Consider the following 14,834-nt stretch of genomic DNA (forward strand, 5'->3'; position numbering starts at 1 on the left):
ATCCATACACGGTGGCACAGTGGTTAGCACTGCTGCTTTGCAGCTCCAGGATCCCAGGTACAATTTCAACCTCGGGTGACTGTCTGTGTGGAGTTTGCACTTTCTCCCCGTGTCTGCGTGGGTTTTCCCCGGGTACATCGTTTCCTCCCATTGCAGGGTAGGTGGATTGGCCATGCTAAATTTCCCTTATTAGGTGGGGTTACGGGGATAAGGTGGAGGCGTAGGCTTAAGTAGGGTGCTCTTTCCAAGGGCCGATGCAGACTCGATGGGCCAAATGGCCTCTTCTGCACTGTACATTTTATGATTCGTGTAACCCTTAAAAAATATTAAGCGTGGAATGAGGAAAAGCCTTTCAGCCTGTAAGCCCCACTCCTTCCAAAGGTCATGTACAATCTGTTGTGGAATTTACCCTACGTTACTTCATCATCTCGGGCAAAGTTCTGTATAAATATCTCCTCAGCTTGAAACGTAATTAAGCTAAATCTAGTTGCTTTTCACCTGTAGTTCACCTCAGTTGCTCAAGGAGATAACTGGCAAGGACAAGGAATGCTACTTCGGTCTGCCATTGTAGTGAAACCATAAGCTCCTCTTGCATGAAATGAATTGGTTTAATTTTCTATACCACTTGCACAGAAGAAATCATTGCTGGTTGTTGAAGTAATCCAGCAAAATCCTTTCATGCAAAACGAGTAGCTTCGTCCCTCTTTGCGTTAACTATTCCAATGTACTCTTAGCCGGCCTCCCATTTCTCTGTAACTTGAAATCATCCTGGACTGCTGTCCATGTCTCAATGCACACCCAGACCCCATTAGCATGTTACCCCGTGCGTACTGACTTAAGTTGGCTTCCAGTTAAGCAATGCCTGAATTTCAAACTTTCATCCTTGATTTCAGCTCTCTCTGCTATTAGCCCACCCTATCTCTCCAAACTCAACTGGCTCCTACTAGGGGCTGGTTTAGCTCACTGGGCTAAATCGCTGGCTTTTAAAGCAGACCAAGGCAGGCCAGCAGCACGGTTCAATTCCCGTCCCAGCCTCCCCGAACAGGTGCCGGAATGTGGCGACTAGGGGCTTTTCACAGTAACTTAATTGAAGCCTACTTGTGACAATAAGCGATTTTCATTTTCAGTTCATTTTCACAATTCTAGCTTCTTGAACACAATTTCCTTTATTCGACCATTGGTGGCGGTGAATCTGACAACCAAGGCCCTGAGGTCCAGAATTTGTTCTCTAAACCTCTCCCCCTTCAGGACATTCCTTAAAACCTACCTCTTTCACCAAGCTTTGGATCATCTGTCCTCATAGCTCCTTGTGCGACTGTGTCATAGTTGGTTTGATAATAAAATGCTGACGTGGAATATTAAGTTAAAGGTGCTATATAAATACAAGCTGTTGTTAAATTGCAGATCTTTAAAAGTGAAGGTATAAACATTCCGGCAAGGTCTCGCTACCAACACTTCTATTTTCCTCTTATGTACTGTGCAAGTCTAATTATCCCAAACCATTAAGCCTACTTCACTTAGACTGTGCTTGGTCTCGATTACTCGTGTGCTGCGAGGCCGAGGGCGGCACGATGGCACAATGGTTAGCACTGCTGCATCACAGCGCCAGGAACCCAGTTTCAATTCCAGCCTTGGGTGACTAAGGGGCTGGTTTAGCGCAGTGGGCAAAATCGCTGGCTTGTAATGCAGAACACAGCCAGCAGCGTGGGTTCAATTCCTGTACCAGCCTCCCCGAACAAACGCCGGAATGTGGCGACTAGGGGCTTTTCACAGTAACTTCATTGATGTCCACTTGTGACAATAAGTGATTATTATTACTGTGTGGAGTTTGTACGTTCTCCCAGTGTCTGCGTGGGTTTCCTCCGGGTGCTCCGGTTTCCTCCCACAGTCTAAAGATGTGCAGGTTAGTTGCATTGGTCATGCTAAATTGTCCCTTAGTGTACAAAACGTTAGGTGGGGGTTATGGGGATAGGATGGGGGCTATGGGGATAGGATGGTGGCATGGGCCTCGGGAGGGTACTCTTTCAGTGGGACGGTGCAGACTTGATGGGCCGAATGGCCTCCTGCACTTTACAGATTCTATTCTATGTGTCAGAGGGGATTGGCTTGAATGTCTAATGGTATCTTGTGAGAATTGACTTAAGAATATCATTATGCATTATTTAGACACTGAGGAAGATGAATGTTGGATTTTCTTTTTAATTAAAGAGTAACGTTTTTAATTTTTGGTTTAATAATTTCAGCTGCTAAAATGGAAAGAGGCATCTTTTTTGCGAACATAGCTACTATTTTCACCGGTGTAATGCCATACTTCTAATGTTCGATAAGGTGGATCTGAACTGTGTTTGGCTAATGCTCCTTCAGCAAATAACCATAGCAATGTACAAAACCAATGTCACAATTCCAGCATCAGTCTCCAGGTCACTTTGTAAATGCTTAACTATTGCACTCAATCTTGTCTGCTATTAAATGTAATGTACAAAATTGGCCTAAAACCAAATTGTAGTTATAATTTTTAAAACTAATATCTGTGCTTCTCCGATATAAGCAGAGTGCTGTGCTGTTCAGCAGCCAATAACAAAAGCTATTGACATGATCAATCACAGCTTGTCAGTCGGCTGTTCAGATGAATCTCCTGTTAAATTGTTCTGATTCTAATGGATTAGTTTTTTTGAAATAATCTTGAGCTGACATTTGCAAAATTGCGCCTCGACAAATTTACATATTGCTCTTAGCGCTTGAAATGTAATGCAAGTTTGATGTTCCTTTGCCCTGTAAAGTGGTGCAGTTTGTCAGGTCACGCTGTCTCTTTTGCTCGAGCCCAAAATTCATTTGAAACTTATGTGCTGCAGTCAACATTTAAATTTAGAGTACCCAATTCATTTTTCCAATTAAGGGCAATTTAGCGTGGCCAATCCACATACCCTGCGCATCTTTGGGTTGTGGGGGCGAAACCCACGCAGCCACGGGAGAATGTGCAAACTCCACATGGACAGTAACCCAGAGCCGGGATCGAACCCGGGACCTCGAGTCGTGAGGCTGCAGTGCTAACCACTGTGCCACCGTGCTGCCCTCAGTCAACATTTGTTAATCAAATGTTTATGGACACAAACGCTGTCTGAATTGGAAAGACTGCTCAGTGCCATGGTAGCTCATACGATGCTTGCGCGACATGTGAAAAAGCATCACGGGTGCACAGTGGTTAGCACTGCTGCCTAACTGTGGCTGGGACCTGGGTTCGATTCCGACTTTGGATGACTGTGGGAAGTTTGCACTTTCTCCCTCTGTCTGCGTGTGCTCCAGTTTCCTCCCACAGTCCAAAGATGAGCGGGTGAGGTGGGTTGACCATGCTAAATTACCCATTTGTGTCCAACGGTTAGGTGGGGTTGCGGGGGAGCCGCTGTTCTTAGAGGGTCAGTGCAGACTTGATGGACCGAATGGCCTCCTTCTGCATTGTTGGGATTCCATGGTTACTGCAGCAACTTTCCCTCTGCTTTATCTCCACTAGATTCCATCTTGTAAACCCTAGAGCCATTACAACACTGGCGGCTATTTGGCACATCAAGTCCATGCCAACTCCCCATAGAGCAATCCAGTCAGTCCTATTCTCCCACTCTATCACTGCACCTCAAGTGCCCATCCATTTCCTTTTGAAGTCATTAGTTGTCCCTGCTTCCACCACCCTTGTCAGCAAGTTCTAGGTCATGACCACTTGCTGTGTTTCTAAAAAAAAAAAAGGTTTTCTTCATACCACCCCCTCCACTATATCTCTTGCCCAAATCTATGCCCAATCTGTGTCCCCATGTTCTTGTACCATCAGCAAGTGGAAAAAGCCTTTCTTTGTCTACCTTATCTAAACCTGCCATAATCTTGTCTAAACCTGCCATAATCTGGAAAATTCTTTGACTTCCCCATCACCTCCTTTGCTCCAGGAATAACTCCAGCTTGTTCAACCTAACCTTGTAATGAAAACTCCTCTCCTTGGAACCATTCTGGCAAATCTCTCCACCCTCTCAATGACCCTTGCATTCTTCCTGAAGTGTGGTGAAGAGAACTGGAGCAATATTCCAATTGTGGCTTAACCAGAGCTTTATAAAACTTGACTGTAACTCTGATTTATAATATTTTGTTCAGTTTGTCTTTGCATTCGACGATTGTTGCAGCCCACCTAATTATGAGTCATGTTTAATCTGCAATGGTGTCATGAGAAGGTCTCTGAGTCAGTTTGTTGAAGTGTTGACGTTTTAACAAGGTGGTTGAGGTGGATCAGAAGAGAAAAAAAAGATGCTGCATTGCAGTGAATATCTTATTTGCTAAACTGAAAGCAAGACTTGCATTTACGTTGTGTCTTAACAACCTGGGGCCATCTCAAAGCACTTTACAGCCAATGGAAACTATATGAACTATAGTCTGTGTTCTAATGCAGAATGCCGTTATTGGCCCAAATCCTAAATATGTGAGTTATTCATTTCACATGATAGAAAGCTATGATGGATCTCGAGCATGAGAGCGAACGTGACTTTGTCCTGTTCCGCAGTCAAATCCCTGAAGTTTAATCTGAGAATTTATCAGTCCTCAATACTGTCCTGGTAAGTGTGCTATGAATGTAGATTTATATGTTATTAAAATCTTCTGCATATTTCCTTCATTCACAGAAGCCCAAGCCCAAACCTCGACCTTCCATTTCAAAGAGTACTTGGGAAAGCAATTATTTTGGAGTGCCTCTGACTTCAGTAGTGACAATGGAGAAGCCTATTCCTATCTTCATCGAGAAATGCATAGAATTTATTGATTATAATGGTAAGACCACATTTTTGATATCGTGCATCTGATTTCCTTCAACTAATATAACATGCAGGTGTCAGCACATGTACCAATCTTGTACCTGATCGACTTGGCTGGGGCAAATTTTGCTCATTAATCAGAAACTGGTTTTACACAGCGTAACTGAACACATTCTCTAGATTCTGTCATGTGAGAGTACCTTTAAAAATGGGTATTGAAGAAATGTACTTTTAAGAAATGGGTGTTTATCAGTGATGTCAGAGTGTGGGTGGAGCTGGGCTGTCTGTCAGCTTTTTACTTTCGTTTTAGGCTGTTTGCTGTAGGGTGTGTTTCAGTTTTGTTTTCAGAGCTGGAGCTGAAGCCAGCCAAAGCAGGTGTACTGCTGTTCTCTCTGCCATGAAAAGACTACCTCTTGATCATTTGGTGAATTCAGAATTATAAATGTTTTCAGTAGTGAATGTAAACCTGATGTGCTTCTGTTAAAAGGTGTTTCTTTTGTCTTCTGGATGTTGTTTGGGAACTTATTACGGATTACTTAGTGTTGTATTCTTTGGGGGTTGTATTTGAATTGTTGGTTGCTAAGATGTTCACTATGTTTTAAAAAGGTTAACTTGAGTTCATGGAACAAACATTGTTTTGCTTTAAAAAGTACTTTTCCATTTCTGCTGTACCACACCTGTAGAGTGGGCCGTGTGCTCCCCATACCACAATCTATTAAAAGTTGTGGGTCAGGTGAACTCCATGATACACTTTGGGGTTCTCTAAACCCTGGCGAAAGAAGCATAGAATGCAGAGTGTGTTTTTAAAGATCTACGAAATGCCTGCATTTTTTCAGTAGAGGCACGTAGAATAAAATGGCACGTAGTTCCCATTTTTGCTTTGAGGTTAAATCTGATTAGTTACAAATGGAATGTACAGGTGGTTCACTCGATGCAATAAGAGTCCTCATTTCCTCACTAATTCTTTCACAACGTTGTGAAGATTTCTTCATCTTGTTCACTATGCCTGTGGACTCCACCGTCCAATAGGAGAGGCCTTATCAGCACATGACTGCTGTTGAAGCATTGATGGTATAAATGTATTTGTGTAAACTCTCAGTTTAATACTTGTTTTAACATAAGCCATCCTTTCCCTGTGGGATGCTGGTGCTATGCAACGGTAGTAGGATACATGGGTTAGACCAATTATCTTGGCTGTGCTGTTGCGACAGAAAGCAAGTAAACATGAACTTCCCCCAAAGGGAAGGATTAGAAGATTAGAGAGTGAGCTTTGTGTACTTGCCTCATCCCCAGACACAAACAGCTGGATCCTGAGTAACATTGGCAAAGGTCTCAACTGTAAGGTGCCAGTTTTCATTCTCGGACAGTAAGGCAATAAGGTTAGGAGTGGGACATTGGAAGCGAAGAGAACCCAAGGAAATGTGGGGGCTAGTTGGTGGGGAATGAAAGACTTTCTTGTTTTTAAAACAATCCCTGCATTTAATCCGAGTGCTCTGTCCTACCTAAGCAGCACAGAACTCCGGGCTTTGGCAGTGAATAACGGAGCAGTGGTTATTTATTTAATGAGTCTACACAATGAGGTCTGTAATTAGAGGATGCACAATAGAGTGCCCTGGATTGAAAGCAGCCAAGTGCCCTACTGTGCAGTTTGTCATGGGATCTTAAATGGAACATACAAAATTGGTCAGCAAAGGCAGGATTTAAGCAGGTATAGCTTTTCGTCAACTGGAAAGAACCCAGCAATTGAGATGGATAATAAAAATAAGGGATTTATTTTTGTAATTTTGAGTATCTCCATTCTTAATTATGCTTGTTTGCCTGCTTAAGAGTTAAATATTACCAAAAATGCAAGGCTCATTGATATTAACAGGGGTGGATCGATGGATGTGAGCCTCCGATTTCAGTTCTCCGTTTAAATGTTTGTACCTCACCTGTATGAGTGATGCCCATAACCTGCATTAAATTGCACTGTCGGAGACTGGAGAAGGACTGAAATTGTCAAATGTCATTTTGTGGATTATTTTATCCTGCTGGAGTACTATATAATTGTGAAAAACAGCTATTGTTATTTCACACATGCTGTCAGCTTTTGACAATTACAAATTAGGGCTGCTCTTCGATTAAATTCTGTTAAATTTCAAAATATTCTGCTTGGGCTCAAAGCTGAGTTTATGGGGGGTTCTTTAAATTTCATGAATGTTGTTTCTGGATATGCTTCCCAAGATTGACCATCTGTCTTGAGTTAGAGCAGCAGTCTGAAAGCAAAAGATTCTTTTTGACACCTTAAAATCATTGAAACTAATTAGAGGGATCAAAGTCCTTTTTTTTTTTGGGGTAATTGCAGCCAAAGTGGGTGGGTGGTTGCATGGGCAGCTGCTCTCAATTGCCCAAGAAGCTGGTCACACTGGGCCCAGTTTTGACACACACTGTGCACCGGAAATGGCCAGCATCTCGTGTTGGGCATGCTGGTTTAGCTTCTTTTGGCGCAGCCTTTAACCAGCCTGCTTCACTTACTTTGCATACTGTTCCTTTTGAGAAATGGCACTTTTTAATTTACTGTACAATCAAGGTAGCGAGTTGGCATGTTTCTAACAGAGGATTTTTTAGAGTAATTGCAAGAGAAATCGCTGCATAGTCCAGATTACTTGCAGTCGTTCTGCTCATTGTCTGTACATGTCCTGACCAGCTGTTTAAGGTGTTGATGTATAAAAGCTGTGATTGCGATTGGCATGCTTCACTGGCCAGTTCTGATCATTTAAATGCTCTTAGTCTGTAAGCCCTGATATTTGCATTCTCTGCCAATAGTTTGGATTTTTGCTCCTTATTTTCCCTCTTTCTGTTCTTCTCCCCAAATATATTCACTTCTGCTTCGATTACAATCGTTCATGTTCCTCGTCCAAGTCACATCTTAAAGACGGCCTCTGAAGTCAGTTATAACATTCCAACTGTAACAGACCAAAACAGATCATGTATTGAACCTGGCATCTCGTAGCTCTTATAGCTCCTTTACACACTGCCAACCAAGCCATCAGGGCCGTTGACAAGAGAATATTTTCCTTCAGCTAATATTCTTATTGGAAAGTATCCATTCATTTCTCAGAATGCTGCTTGAATGTGGATTGTTTCACTCAAATTTAAAAGGACTAAAGTAACAATGCAAACAGAAATGTGGCTTAATGCCAGTGAATTTATTTTCTTAAAATCTAATAGGTTTCTGCTGGTGGAGAGGTTAACCCTTCAGGGAGTAGCTTGCACAGATATTTTTGCTGGTACTTGCTATAAAATATGGAAAATTTCTGATTTTTTTGCCATTACTAATTTATATGTAGTAGATCAATGTTATAACTATACATGTTACAATAAAATGAACTACTTTTTAATACTGTGCAATGTACTGCTTTTTGTGATCTTAATTCATCACAAGTTGCGGCCAGGTTAGTTATAGATCTAAAAACAGCTGCTCTGCTGTGTGTGGCTTAAACGGCATCACCACATGTGCCTCAAATTTGGCAAAAACCTCTACAGTTGTATTACAGTGAATTTTCCACAATTTAAGTATATGTAGCATAAATATTTTGTGCATGTCTGCCATTATGTTGAACTGAAATACCAACACTGAAGTAGGTTACATTCTATGCTGTGCACAGGCAGCAATGAATACCAGGGAGTGATTAAAACCTGGTAATTCCATCAAGGAGTTTGAGTGTCCTCATGAATTGCAGAAGCGAATCTTGCTATTTAGTCACCTGGTGGTGGATCTCCTGTGGTGCCAGTTAGTGATGGTGCCACCTTCTATAATGTACTAATCCCAACAGCAGCAGCAATTCCTACCCACTTTCAGCAGAGCCATTCTTTCTTAAAAAAAATATATTTTATTCAAAATTTTTGGCCAACCATGACAGTACATTGTGTATCCTTTACACAGTAATATAACAATATAAATAACAATGGCCAGTTTTAAGCAAGAAATAAATAATATATAAACAACATCGAAATTAAAAAAACAAAACTAAGTGGCAACTGCCTGGTCCCAAATAAATACTCCAAAAATACAATTTAGCAGTCCAATATACAATTACCTATAACAACAATCTATACATAGTTTACAGATACACTAACATCCCTGAGAGTCCTTCTGGTTCCTCTTCCCCCCAGCCCCCGGGCTGCTGCTACTGTCTTCTTCTTTTCCATTCCCTCTATCTTTCTGTGAGGTATTCGACGAACGGTTGCCACCGCCTGGTGAACCCTTGAGCCGATCCCCTTAGGACGAACTTAATCCGTTCCAACTTTATAAACCCTGCCATGTCATTTATCCAGGTCTCCACACCCGGGGGCTTGGCTTCCTTCCACATCAACAGTATCCTGCGCCGGGCTACAAAAAATTTACTGAGCCGTGCTCCAGTCATATGCGCCCTGTGTAACACCTTAAATTGTATCAGGCTTAGCCTGGCACACGAGGACGATGAGTTTACCCTACTTAGGGCATCAGCCCACAGCCCCTCCTCAATCTCCTCCCCCAGCTCCTCTTCCCATTTCCCTTTCAGCTCATTTACCATAATCTCCCCCTCGTCCCTCATTTCCCTATATATGTCTGATACCTTACCGTCCCCCACCCATGTCTTTGAGATCACTCTGTCCTGCACCTCCTGCGTCGGGAGCTGCGGGAATTCCCTCACCTGTTGCCTCGCCAAAGCCCTCAGTTGCATATACCGGAATGCATTCCCTTGGGGCAACCCGTATTTTTCGGTCAGCGCTCCCAGACTTGCAAACGTCCCATCTACAAACAGATCTCTCAATTGTGTTACTCCTGCTCTTTGCCATGTTCCAAATCCCCCATCCATTCTCCCTGGAGCAAACCTATGGTTATTTCTTATCGGGGACCACACCGAGGCTCCCGTCTTTCCCCTATGCCGTCTCCACTGCCCCCAGATTTTCAGAGTAGCCACCACCACCGGGCTTGTGGTGTATTTCTTCGGTGAGAACGGCAACGGCGCCGTCACCATAGCTTGTAGGCTAGTCCCCCTGCAGGACACCCTCTCCAATCTCTTCCACGCCGCTCCCTCCTCTTCTCCCATCCACTTGCATACCATTGAGATATTGGCGACCCAGTAGTGCTCACTTAGGCTCGGTAGTGCCAGCCCCCCCCTATCCCTACTACGCTGCAAAAATCCCCTCCTCACTCTCGGGGTCTTCCCGGCCCACACACAACTCATGATATTCTTCTCAATCCTTTTGAAAAAAGCCTTCGTGATCACCACCGGGAGGCACTGAAACACAAAAAGGAATCTCGGGAGGACCACCATTTTAACCGCCTGCACCCTCCTGCCAGTGACAGGGATACCATGTCCCATCTCTTGAAGTCCTCCTCCATCTGTTCCACCAACCGCGTTAAATTTAACCTATGCAATGTACCCCAATTCTTGGCTATCTGGATCCCCAACTAGCGAAAGTCCCTTGTTACCTTCCTCAGCGGTAAGTCCTCTATTTCTCTGCTCTGCCCCCCTGGATGCACCACAAACAACTCACTTTTCCCCATATTCAGTTTATATCCTGAAAATTCTCCAAACTCCCCAAGTATCCGCATTATCTCTGGCATCCCCTCCGCCGGGTCCGCCACATACAACAACAAATCGTCCGCATACAGAGATACCCGGTGTTCTTCTCCTCCCCTGAGTACTCCCCTCCACTTCCTGGAACCCCTCGGTGCTATTGCCAGGGGCTCAATCGCCAGTGCAAACAATAATGGGGACAGAGGACATCCCTGCCTCGTCCCTCTATGGCGCCGAAAATATGCAGACCCCCGTCCATTCGTGACCACGCTCGCCATCGGGGCCCTATACAGCAGCTGTACCCATCTAATATACTCATCTCCAAAGCCAAATCTCCTCAACACCTCCCACAAATAATCCCACTCTACTCTATCAAATGCTTTCTCGGCATCCATCGCCACCACTATCTCCGCTTCCCCCTCTGGTGGGGGCATCATCATTACCCCTAGCAGCCTCTGTATATTCGTATTCAGCTGTCTCCCCTTCACAAACCCAGTTTGGTCCTCATGGACCACCCCCGGGACACAATCCTCTATCCTCATTGCCATTACCTTGGCCAGAATCTTAGCGTCTACATTCAGGAGGGATATAGGCCTATAGGACCCGCATTGCAGCGGGTCTTTTTCTTTCTTTAGGAGAAGCGATATCGTTGCCTCTGACATAGTCGGGGGCAGCTGTCCCCTTTCCCTCGCCTCATTAAAGGTTCTCATCAGTAGCAGGGCGAGCAAGTCCACGTATTTCCTGTAAAATTCAACTGGGAATCCATCCGGTCCCGGAGCCTTCCCCGTCTGCATGCTCCTAATTCCTTTCACTACTTCCTCCATTTCGATCTGTGCTCCCAGTCCCACCCTCTCCTGCTCCTCTACCTTAGGAAATTCCAGCTGGTCCAGAAAACACATCATTCTCTCCTTCCCATCCGGGGGCTGAGCTTCATATAATCTTTCATAGAATGCCTTGGACACTCCATTCACTCTCTCTCCTCCCTGCTCCATCTCTCCCTCCTCATCCCTCACTCCTCCTATTTCCCTCGCTGCTCCCCTTTTCCTCAATTGGTGGGCCAGCAACCTGCTCGCCTTCTCCCCATATTCGTATTGTACACCCTGTGCCTTCCTCCACTGTGCCTCTGCAGTACCCGTAGTCAGCAAATCAAATTCTACGTGTAGCCTTTGCCTTTCCCTGTACAGTCCCTCCTCCGGTGCCTCCGCATATTGCCTGTCCACCCTCAGAAGTTCTTGCAGCAACCGCTCCCGTTCCCTACTCTCCTGCTTTCCTTTATGTGCCCTGATTGATATCAGCTCCCCTCTAACCACTGCCTTCAGCGCCTCCCAGACCACTCCCACCTGGACCTCCCCATTATCATTGAGTTCCAAGTACTTTTCAATACACCCCCTCACCCTTAGACACACCCCCTCATCCGACATTAGTCCCATGTCCATTCTCCAGGGTGGACGCCGTTCTTTTTCCTCCCCTATCTCCAAGTCCACCCAATGTGGAGCGTGATCCGAAATAGCTATGGCTGTATACTCCGTTCCCCCTCACCTTCGGGATCAGCGCCCTTCCCAAAACAAAAAAGTCTTATTTGCGAATAAACTTTGTGGACATAGGAGAAAAACGAAAACTCCTTACTCCTAGGTCTGCTAAATCTCCATGGGTCTACTCCTCCCATCTGCTCCATAAAGTCTTTAAGCACCTTGGCTGCTGCCGGCCTCCTTCCAGTCCTGGACCTCGATCTGTCCAGCCCTGGTTCCAGCACCGTGTTAAAATCTCCACCCATTACCAACTTTCCCACCTCTAGGTCTGGGATACGTCCTAACATGCGCCTCATAAAGTTGGCATCATCCCAGTTCGGGGCATATACGTTCACTAAGACCACCACCACCCCCTGTAATTTGCCACTCACCATCCCGTATCTGCCCCCACTATCCGCCACTATGGTCTTTGCCTCAAACATTACCCGCTTCCCCACTAATATAGCCACCCCCCTGTTTTTCGCATCCAGCCCCGAATGAAACACCTGCCCCACCCATCCTTTTGCGTAGTCTAACCTGGTCTATCAGTTTCAAATGCGTCTCCTGTAACATAACCACATCTGCCTTAAGTTTCTTTCGGTGTGCGAGTACTCGTGCCCTCTTTATCGGCCCGTTCAGCCCTCTCACATTCCACGTGATCAGCCGGGTTGGGGGGCTCTTTCCTCTCTCTCTCTCTTCCCCCCCCCCCCTTGTCGATTAGCCATCCCCTTTTAACCAGCTCCTCACCCGGTTCCCACGCAGCTGTGTCTCCTCCCCCCCCCCCCCCCCCCCCCCCCCCCCCCCCCCAGGCGGTGCCCCCCCCGCCTTGCCCACCCCACCCCATACCAGCTCTCCCTTCTCCCCAGCAGCAGCAACCCAGTAAATCCCCCCCCCCCCCCGCTAGATCCCCCACTAGCGTAGTTACACCCCCCCATGTTGCTCCCAGAAGTCCGCATACTCTGGCCGACCTCGGCTTCCCCCCGTGACCTCGGCTCGCACCGACGCCCCCTCCTTCCTGCTTCCCTATTCCCGCCATAATTATCATAGCGCGGGAACAAAGCCCGCGCTTCCCTTTTGGCCCCGCCCCCAATGGCCAACGCCCCCAGCTCCTCTACCTCCCTTCCTCCTTCCCCCACAACCTGTGGAAGAGAGAAAAGTTACCGGGTCGCAGGATTAACAACATCATAATCCTCTCTCCCCCCTTTTTCCCCCCTCTTCGCCCCCCATATTCGCCCCACCACTTTGTCTCGAACGTTCTTTTTTAATAACCCACTCATTCCAATTTCTCTTCAACAATAAATGTCCACGCCTCATCCGCCGTTTCAAAGTAGTGGTGCTTCCCTTGATATGTGACCCACAGTCTTGCCGGCTGCAGCATTCCAAATTTGATCTTCTTTTTATGAAGCACCGCCTTGGCCCGATTAAAGCTCGCCCTCCTTCTCGCCACCTCCGCACTCCAGTCTTGATATACGCGGGTCACCGCGTTCTCCCATCTACTGCTCCGAGTTTTCTTTGCCCATCTTAAGACCATCTCTCTGTCCTTAAAACGGAGGAATCTCACCACTATGGCTCGGAATTTCTCCAGCCCTCGGTCTTCGCGCCATAACTCGATAGGCTCCCTCCACCTCCAGCGGACCTGTCGGGGCCTCCGATCCCATCAACGAGTGCAGCATCGTGCTCACATATGCCCCGACGTCCGCCCCTTCTGCACCTTCAGGAAGACCAAGAATCCTTAAATTCTTCCTCCTCGCATTATTCTCCAGCACCTCCAGCCTTTCCACACATCGTTTATGGTGTGCCTCGTGCATCTCCGTCTTCACCACCAGGCCCTGTATATCGTCCTCGTTCTCGGCAACCTTTGCCTTCACGACCCGAAGCTCCCGCTCCTGGGTCTTTTGCTCATCTTTTAGCCCTTCAATCGCCTGTAATATCGGGGCCAACAGCTCCTTCTTCTTCTCCTTTTTAAGCTCTTCCACGCAGCGTTTCAAAAACTCGTTGTTCAGGGCCCCATATTAAACTGCCACCTTCCGACGCCATCTTGGTTTTTGCTTGCCTTCCTTGCCGCTGCTCTAAAGGATCCACCGCAATCCGGCCACTTTCCTCTCCTTTTTCCATCCGTATCCAGGGGGATTCTCTTCTGGTTTACCGCACAGTGCTTTTAGCCGTTAAAATTGCCGTTGGGGCTCTTATTGAGAGCCCAAAAGTCCGTTCCGCCGGGAGCTGCCGAAACGTGCGACTTAGCTGGTCATCGCCGCACCCGGAAGTCAGCAGAGCCATTCTTACCCAACATCCTAAACAGTGTTTTCCTGCTTTTTTTATTTCAACCCTACCAATTAACAGGGCGTCACATTTTATAACTCTCGCTTGCTCTCTCGCTCTCCTTCCTGCACCCCACACCCCCATGGCGAGCCCCTCCTCTTCTCTCTCCACCGCTCCCCACCTTTGCTGGCACACTCCTGCTCTCCACTTTCCCATCACCTCTCGCTTCCCCCCCCCTTTCCGTTTCCTCCCTCACAGAGCAAAATATCTTAATTGGGCATTTATGATTCTCTTTGAACTGTACGAGTGAGTGGCCTGGCTTGTAAGACATTAGTTGTGCAACAAAAGGCTGTATGAACAAGCTAACATCAACAAATTTCACTATTTAATAAAAGTAGCTTCCAGCTCCATGCAAATCTATTATTGGTACAGATTTTTATTTCAAATGTTGTGAGGAACAATACTTTTAATCCTCACTTGAAAGTAAAATTGCTTTTAATTTTAAACTGATCAAATTTGGCTAAAAATAAAGAGCCTTTTTTTTAGGGAGAGGTGGAAAAGAAATGATTCAGAAGCCTTTGTTATGTGCAATGTATTGTGTACAGAATGAACGACTCTTTGGGCATGATCGCTAATTGAGAATTCAGGTGTTCTCATTAGTTGTAAAGGCAAAGCTGGACTATCTTGGCTTGAGGTACAATGTTCTGCATTGTTTTCAGCTTGCAGTGTGTTGC

The 14,834-nt window shown here is 45.9% G+C and overlaps 1 protein-coding gene across 2 annotated transcripts in view; it reads left to right on the forward strand.

The window, feature by feature from the left end:
- Positions 1-14,834, forward strand: part of arhgap35a (Rho GTPase activating protein 35a) — a 157,509-nt gene that overhangs the window by 88,455 nt on the left and 54,220 nt on the right. For both annotated transcript variants that reach the window (XM_072490121.1, XM_072490120.1), the window contains one exon: positions 4,656-4,800. In XM_072490121.1, the coding sequence (XP_072346222.1) occupies positions 4,656-4,800 (145 nt within the window). The remainder of the gene's footprint in view (positions 1-4,655; positions 4,801-14,834) is intronic.

Source organism: Scyliorhinus torazame, chromosome 25 (assembly GCF_047496885.1).
Source record: "Scyliorhinus torazame isolate Kashiwa2021f chromosome 25, sScyTor2.1, whole genome shotgun sequence".
Taxonomy (NCBI): Eukaryota; Metazoa; Chordata; class Chondrichthyes; order Carcharhiniformes; family Scyliorhinidae; genus Scyliorhinus; species Scyliorhinus torazame.